Raw genomic sequence first — 8,032 nt, forward strand, 5'->3', positions numbered from 1 at the left:
AAAGTATTTTATAATATATTAACATTTATTTAAAGTAAAAAAAAATTTAAAAGTACATTTTAATACAAGACAATAAAAAATAATTAATTAAATAGTTATTTTATTAAATTGTAAATATATGTTTAAATTATTTTATAAATATGTTCACATTTATTAAAATTTTTATTTTTTTTTAAAGTACATTTTAATAAAATAAAATATTATAAAATAGTGGAACGGGATGTTGAATCTATAGACAAATTAAATAATATTACATTTTATAAATATATTCACATTTATTTAAAGTTAAATATTAAAAAACTACATTTTAATACAATAAAATTCAAAAAATGTTTAATTAAATTTTTATTAGTTATTATTTTATTAGTAATTAGTCATTTTATTAAATTGTAAATATGTTTAAATTATTTTATAAATATATTCACATTTATTTAAAGTTAAATATTAAAAAACTACATTTTAATACAATAAAATTCAAAAAATGTTTAATTAAATTTTTATTAGTTATTATTTTATTAGTAATTAGTCATTTTATTAAATTGTAAATATGTTTAAATTATTTTATAAATATATTCACATTTATTTAAAGTAAAAAGAAATTAAGTAAATTTTTATAAAAAAAAAAAAAAGAATAAAATAGTGGAAAGGGATGCTGAATCTATATATAGATTTAATACAATGAAATTTAAAAAATGTTTAATGAAATTATTATTAGTTATTAGTTATTTTATTAGTAATTAGTCATTTTATTAAATTGTAAATAGGTTTAAATTATTTTATAAATATATTCACATTAATTTAAAGTTTTGTTAAAAGTACATTTTAATAAAATAAAAAAAAGAATAGAATAGTGGAAAGGGATGTTGAATCTATATATAGACAAAGAAATGTATTCTTTCACTGCAGAGGTTCCCGTGGCTCCACCTGGATACGTGACCTTCCGGGACGCTGGGGATCAGAGCGAGGGAATCTGCAATCGTGATGTCACTTCCCCCATCAATGAGCTCGACGGCCAGAGCAACAGCAGTAGAGGTGTGAAGTTCAGCGAGATGTCAGTCGTTCTCAGCAATGCATCTGCTAAGAACATGCGATTCAATGTGATTCTGTTATGCAGATGAGCTGTTCTTTGATAACGACATGCCCACCATGAGGAGCAGCAGCAGCGAGGGTCTGTCTCATCTCCTCGGACTCAGCAGGGAGGCGTCGCTGGAGAGCAACGAGGTCCGATCCATCATGTATCACAATAAACATCTCCAGGAAACTGTTCTCTTAACGTCTCATCATGTTTGCAGGACTCTGATCAAGCAAAGAGAAGATGTCCACGTCGATCCAATAAACTCCAGCACTCCAAAGGCAGGAGTCCCGGTAACAGCAGCGGCAGCACCGGTTACCATGAGGCTCCGTCTTCCTCTGGACCTCCTCCTTCATACACTGTGTGTGTTTGCATGTTCGTCTAGTCACTTCAGTGTGTGTTATAGTGATGTGTTCCTGAGTTCAAATGCACCAGTAAAGAGTGTGTGTACGTGTTGCAGGATCTTGCAGAGTTTCTGGAGCAGATCGGGTTCGGTAAATACCTTCCCCTGCTGGAGGAGCAAGACATCGACCTGAGGATCTTCCTCACACTTACTGAGAACGACCTCAAGGAAGTTGGCATCACGTGAGTCTTTGCACTTCGTTTTATTTTTCTCATTTTATTAAAATTTATCACTTTATTAAAAAGTTATTTTGTGTTTTATTAAAGTTTATTTTATTTTCAATTTGATTAAAATGATTTCTTAAAATATTTTTTTTAAATTAAGTGTTTTTATTTTATTAAACTACTTTTTTTTTTTTTTTTTTACAATTTTATCACAATTTGATTGTATTATTTTTTTATTTTGTTGAAATTTATTTTATTTGTAATTTCATTAATATTATTTTAGTTTTTATTTTATTTATACGGTATTTTTATTTTATTTTTTACCATTTGTTTACCACTATTTAACTGTTATTTTTATTTTATTAAATGTTATTTTTTCATTTCATTAATTTTATTTGTATTTTATTTATACAGTTTTTATCACTTTATTTAAATTGTAATTTTTTTAAATTAAAGTATATTATTTTATTTTTCAATCAATTAACTCTTTTTTCAAAAATAAAATGTATGCATTTTATTTTATTGTATTTTTATTAATACAATGTTTTTTATATATATTTTTTATTTTAACTATTTTAGCAGTTTATTTAAATTGTATTTTTTGGTTTATTAAAGTGTAGTATTTATTTATTTCAAGTTGTGCTTTTTCTTTATAGTCTGTTTGGTCCTAAAAGGAAGATGACCTCAGCAATAGCTCGCTGGCACAGTAATGCACGGCCGCCCAGTGATGCGTTAGAGCAGGCGTATGCGGACCAACTGGAGGCCGAGATGCAGGAAATGGCCATTCAGCTTCATAAGGTGCTGACTGCATGACTGCCATTCACACCATCTTCACTTCATTCAGCTCTTTTGCATGTAAGGAGGATTGTAGGACTGTAGCTAAAGTCGGGGTGGGAAGAGAACCGTCATTTAATTGGCACCTAGTTTGTGATTAAGTGTGAACTGTAACATCAACAACGAACCAAAAAAATTAAGTCTTTGAATGTACGCAGTGACGAGACTGACCTATTTCATAAAATAATGTTATAATAATTGTTAAATGTTAACAGGTAGAGTTCTTGCTATATAACCAGGTTTTACCTGCATTTAAATGTATAAAATCTCAGAGCATTACTGGACTTTATATCCATTTGCTTGTGTACTAGGTCACAATAAAATGAATAGCATGCTATAAAATCAATCCTTCAAAATAAGTGGAGCTCAAGGGCTGCCATGCATAAAACTGATGTTGTAAAAAGAGCACTGTTCTGGCAACAACATTGCCATAAATGTACCACATAATAACTGCAAGTTTGCTGTAGTTATTGTGTGGTTCTCAATGTAATTTTTTGACTGTACTAAAGCATAAAAACACATAATACCTTTGCAGATATTTAGGATACCTGCTAAGTTTGCATACTTCACTTGTTTCTCCAAAAACAATACTTGCTACAGAGAAGTTATTCTACTTTGAAATGTGTGTTCCATGTCAGAATGTCCATTTATGTTTTGGTCTGTGTGACTACGCCCACTGCCGGTTTACCCAATAGTATTTCGACACCCCGGGTGGAAAACACAGCCTATGGCAGCCATGGAAGCCAGCAAACGAGCTGGGTCAGAGGTCACAGATTCTACCTGACCTAAAAAGCCTCTACATCCATCAAAAAAGCTCTATGACCAGAGGAATATTAAAACATGGATAAATCAACTCATCAGCTTACAGTGTAAGGCTCATCGCCTTCCGTTGTCAATTGCACTCGTTCCTGTTGTGTCCTCAATCTGGCAACCCGCCTGAGATCTGAGTCTGAGGAGGAGGGGCGGGAGAAACAACTCTCTTCAATATTTTGAATTCGGACTGCAGTACCCATTTCAGCCACTAGTTGTCAATATTACATACTGCACCTTTAAGCTTTCTGTGTGTGTGTGTGTGTGTGTGTGTGTGTGTGTGTGTAGCGTTGTGTGGAGGTGGAGTCTCTGCAGGCTCAAGTGTCTCAGGAGAAGGAGCTGCGTGCTGTGATGGAGGGATGTCTGATGGAGGAGAAGATGGCGTGGAAGAGCATTCAGGCGGAGCTGCAGGAGAACAGCAAAAGCTTTCAGAGGCTGAGCGGGAAACTACACGCTCTACGCAACACTCACGCACAGCTCGCGCAGGAGGACACTCGAGCTGCGGGGAAAGGTGTGTGCAACCTGCCAATGCTTTTATTTGCGTAAAATGCAAAAAATCCGAAAAAGGAAATTCACAAATTAATTCCCAGAATGCATTGCGAATAATGCAGTATAATCAGTGTCTTTTATTCTATTTCTGTTTTAATAAAACACTACTACTGTCAGAAATAGCCTAGCAACCACCCAGAGAAGCCTAACAACCACCTAGCAACCAATCAGAACACCTTAGCAACTCTCCAGCACCCTAGGAACAAGTTTTGCACAGGCAAACTTTCTTCAAAAAACAAATACACAAATATACAATAAAAATGAAGTGGAAATCACACCAACTTGTGGCTTCTACAGTATGAAAGTTTTTGTGTGTGCCTTTAGTGTGCATTAAAAAAAAGTTTGTTTTATTAAAATTTTATGTAATTAAATTTATCACTATTTATTAAAATGTTTTAATAAAATTCCATTTCCTATTTTAATAACATTTAATTCTATCACTATTTAATCACTATTTAACAGTGTTATTTAAATTTGATTGAAATGCATTTTTTTTTCATGAATATTAAAAAAAAAAAGTATTTATTCACCATTTTATTTATCACTATTTGACTTTTCATTTTATCAATTTTATTTCTGCAGTATGAATTTTTTTATGTATCAAAAAATAGTTTGCAATCAAAACTATTGTCAAAACACACACACATATTATATATATATATAACATTTATAAATACATATTGTAATTTCCTGAAAGGGTTTTGCTTGAGAAACGTATTTTGCGAATCCAAAAATTTTGAAAAATAAAACACTGGTGGTTTTGCTTGCAAAAAAAAAATGGGTGCACAAGACACAAAATTAGCTGCAAACCACAGAAGCATATATTATCACTTGGTATATGCATCTCATGTTAGGGCCATGTATATGTAATTACCACTATAAATCAGATTTTCTAGTGAGATTTGAATGCCATTTTTGTCTGTTGAGGTCTGGATTTAAACCGTATAACAGAAGCTTAACTTCAGGCTGTTGTAATGCATTGATCTGTCACACCTCGTCTGTATTAATAAGCGCTCTGATGTCTGTCTGTTGTAGGTGACGGCTTGATGTGCTCTCAGCTGCTGTCTATGATGGAGTCTCATATAGCGGAGCTCGGTAAGACTTTTGTTTCTGTGCGTGTGTATAAGGCTTCCCTCACGAGGACGTGTGAATTCATATGGTGTTTCTCTGTCCAGCTGACAGTCTGAAGGAAATCCTTCACAGTCTCCAGCGTCTCAGCGCTTCAGAGAAAAGCTCACACAACTGGGAACAATCCTAACAGCTGTGAATGGGTTGGTTGAACATCATTTATATGAAATCAAAAATCACGGTTTCCACAAAAATATTAAGTAGCACAACATTTTCAACATTGATAATAATCAGAAAAGTTTCTTGAGCAGCAAATCAGCATATTAGAATGATTTCTGAAGGATCATGTGACACTGAATACTGGAGTAATGATGCTGAAAATTCAGCTTTGATCACAGGAATAAATGACTTTTTAACAGATATTCACATAGAAAACTGTTAAATTTTTTTAAATATTTCACAATATTACTATTTTTACTGTATTTTTTGATCAAATTAGTGCAGCCTTGGTGAGCAGAAGAGACTTCTTTCAAAAACAGTAAAAAAAAACTTACAACCCCAAACGTTTGAAAAGTAGTGTATGTGTACATGAGACGATCAGAACTTGAATTTTGGAAGATTTCTATCTGAATGACTTTCTAACTGATGTGTTTATCCTTGCAGGACACTTGCTTTTACCGACGGAGGGTGAAAAACCACCCTGAACACACAGACGGCCGCAGGGACGGGCCAGAGAGAAGAGCCGTGTCACTCAAGTTCAGATGGAGATGACGGACCGAACGAGGGCCGAAGACGACGACAGGGCGGCCGAAAATGACAAGCACGTGAAGAGCGTCTCTCGCCTGTGCTCCAGTCACATGGTACATGCATCATGAGAACTGACCAATCACAGACAGAGCTGTATCAGACAGGGCGGAGCCAGAGGATTTGAACTTCCTGTCAGGAATTCAGTGCACACAGAAATACATGCGTGGATACTGCGAGCACAAATACTGTTTATTGCTGTACAACGAATCAAACCTCTCATTAGATTAGATTTAAAAGCAACCTATTTAAAGCCTGAGTATTGAAAGAGTTTCATTCATAAATCAAACCTCAAATGATCTTTACTCTCAATTGTTCGTCTAATCATCTCTTAAATACTGTGTATGTTATAAATACACTCATTCGTTTGTCAAAACCACTGTTATGCAAACTGCCATATGCAGTTCAGTTCATTCAAACAGCTTTATTGGTATGACTGTAAGTGATACAGTATGGCCAAAGCTGGGGAAATATGCAAAACAGCAGAATAGTTATTATTATTACTACTACAAGATGACAACGAACTCAAGTTAATCCATAACAAATTAGAACATTTTTAACTGAATATTTAGTTCAATCCGATGCAAAAATGTACACAGAAATGAATTCTGCTGGTGTTGCATGATTAAGATTTTATGTTATGTCCATTTTATGTCCAGGTTTATGGTCATATTGTTGAAGCTACTGTCAATTTATTATATAAAAAAATTTTTTTTTACTATATCAATTTTAAAAGATTTTTATGTTAATCAGCTAGTCTGTCAATTATGAAAACAAAGTCTTTATTGTAATTATGTTACATAAATGTACAAGAATCGAGTCTTTTAAGGTCTGGAAATACAGCATTTAAAGCAAATATATGTAGTTGTGTGTATTTTTGCGACTTCGGGGCCCCCTCCAGTTAAATGAGTGGAATTCACCGTCGTAAATATATCACTATCATAATTACAGTCGTGCATTTGTTGCTGCTGTAAAGCAATCCGCCCTTTTCACGGAATTTCGTACCCGCTCACCAAACTGAGTGAGTGAGTTGAGGGGAGCGCGGCGCGGGAAAGAAACAGAAGCCATTCGACAGATAAGTCAGTGTACCATCAGAATGACTTTGATAAAGTCCGTGTGAACCGGAAGTTGCTGCCAACTTTATTTCAGTGTAGTGACGTATTTCCAGCTGAAACTGAATAATTGAATCCACCTTTTTCTTGTCGTAAAAATGGGGGCGGCCATTTGTAAATTCTATGGGTCTGGCTTCCGGTCTCATCTGCGTCCACTCCTTCCAGCTATTTTTAGCTGAACAAAACAGTTAGTTTTGCTGCTTGATATTGAAAGTTGGTGTGTCTTATATTATTTTAATGTATTATCTTAATTATGAACACACTGGTTTGTAGTGCAAACAGTTTTACCGTTTACTGCACGTTGTTATTCTCCTCGTTATTTACCTATAGCGGCTAATAAACCGGAAGTCTCACCCATAGGCTTACTTCCGCATTGAAGAAAAGGGTGGATAGAGGGTGTGGTTTTATTTTTGCGCTCCTCCTCTCTGTCTCTCACTCATTAGCAGTCTAAAGGTTAGAGGGGTGTGTTTAAGGTTATTCTGCCCAAGCCGTTTGACCTCATCAGAGAAGGAATGCCATTCCAGAGCGGAAGTAAATGTTCAGATTTTGATTAAAGATTATGAAGACTAACAATGTTTTTCAGCAGATTAACTTGCACGGATGAATTGTTCACATCAAGACTAGCAATGTGCGCTAGTAAAGTAAATAAAGTCAATTTTGATTTCATGCGGACTTTAAGCTTAAAAAAAGAACAAGTGCATAGTACATACATAAACCGTTTGGAAGAATATAATGAAAGAGAAGACACTTACCCGAGACAAAAAAAATGCTTGAAGTCCACAAGTATTTGGACACTTGAGACACATTTTAAAACATAAGTGGTTCATCACATACTGTATGAATTAGCAAAATATGAAAATAAATGGCATCTGCAAAAAATGATGCCAGAACTTGAGCAATGCTTTTTGTTCAGCTGGAGTTTAGGCGTGTTCACACAGGTGTAGAGAATCACACTAACGATCAACTCCAGATCTGTTGCTTTTTGCATTTCAAACCTTCTTTTTGACAAATATTTTGATAAATGCTTCCACTTACCTTTTTATAATACTGGTAAATGACACTTGGTTTAATATTATGCAACTTAAAAAAAATCCATTATTATTGTTTTATATAATCAGCTTACAATTTAGATCATATTCTTCCAAAAAGGTCACTTTTAAAGTGTTTTCGTGTCTTCGTGTTCACAAACTCACACAGATGATTAGTAAAGACTGGC

The 8,032-nt window shown here is 34.1% G+C and overlaps 1 protein-coding gene across 1 annotated transcript in view; it reads left to right on the forward strand.

The window, feature by feature from the left end:
• The window catches only part of LOC107677222 (ankyrin repeat and SAM domain-containing protein 3-like), an 11,113-nt gene extending 5,199 nt beyond the window's left edge, over positions 1 to 5,914 (forward strand). The window contains exons 8-16 of the mRNA XM_016472037.1: positions 907 to 1,032; positions 1,115 to 1,221; positions 1,293 to 1,433; positions 1,533 to 1,657; positions 2,296 to 2,437; positions 3,572 to 3,794; positions 4,868 to 4,927; positions 5,008 to 5,103; positions 5,564 to 5,914. Coding sequence (XP_016327523.1) covers positions 907 to 1,032; positions 1,115 to 1,221; positions 1,293 to 1,433; positions 1,533 to 1,657; positions 2,296 to 2,437; positions 3,572 to 3,794; positions 4,868 to 4,927; positions 5,008 to 5,090 — 1,007 coding nt within the window. The 3' untranslated portion in view covers positions 5,091 to 5,103; positions 5,564 to 5,914. The remainder of the gene's footprint in view (positions 1 to 906; positions 1,033 to 1,114; positions 1,222 to 1,292; positions 1,434 to 1,532; positions 1,658 to 2,295; positions 2,438 to 3,571; positions 3,795 to 4,867; positions 4,928 to 5,007; positions 5,104 to 5,563) is intronic.
• Positions 5,915 to 8,032: the final 2,118 nt, after the last annotated feature.

Source organism: Sinocyclocheilus anshuiensis, unplaced genomic scaffold (genome assembly GCF_001515605.1).
Source record: "Sinocyclocheilus anshuiensis isolate Anshui unplaced genomic scaffold, SAMN03320099.WGS_v1.1 scaffold392, whole genome shotgun sequence".
Taxonomy (NCBI): Eukaryota; Metazoa; Chordata; class Actinopteri; order Cypriniformes; family Cyprinidae; genus Sinocyclocheilus; species Sinocyclocheilus anshuiensis.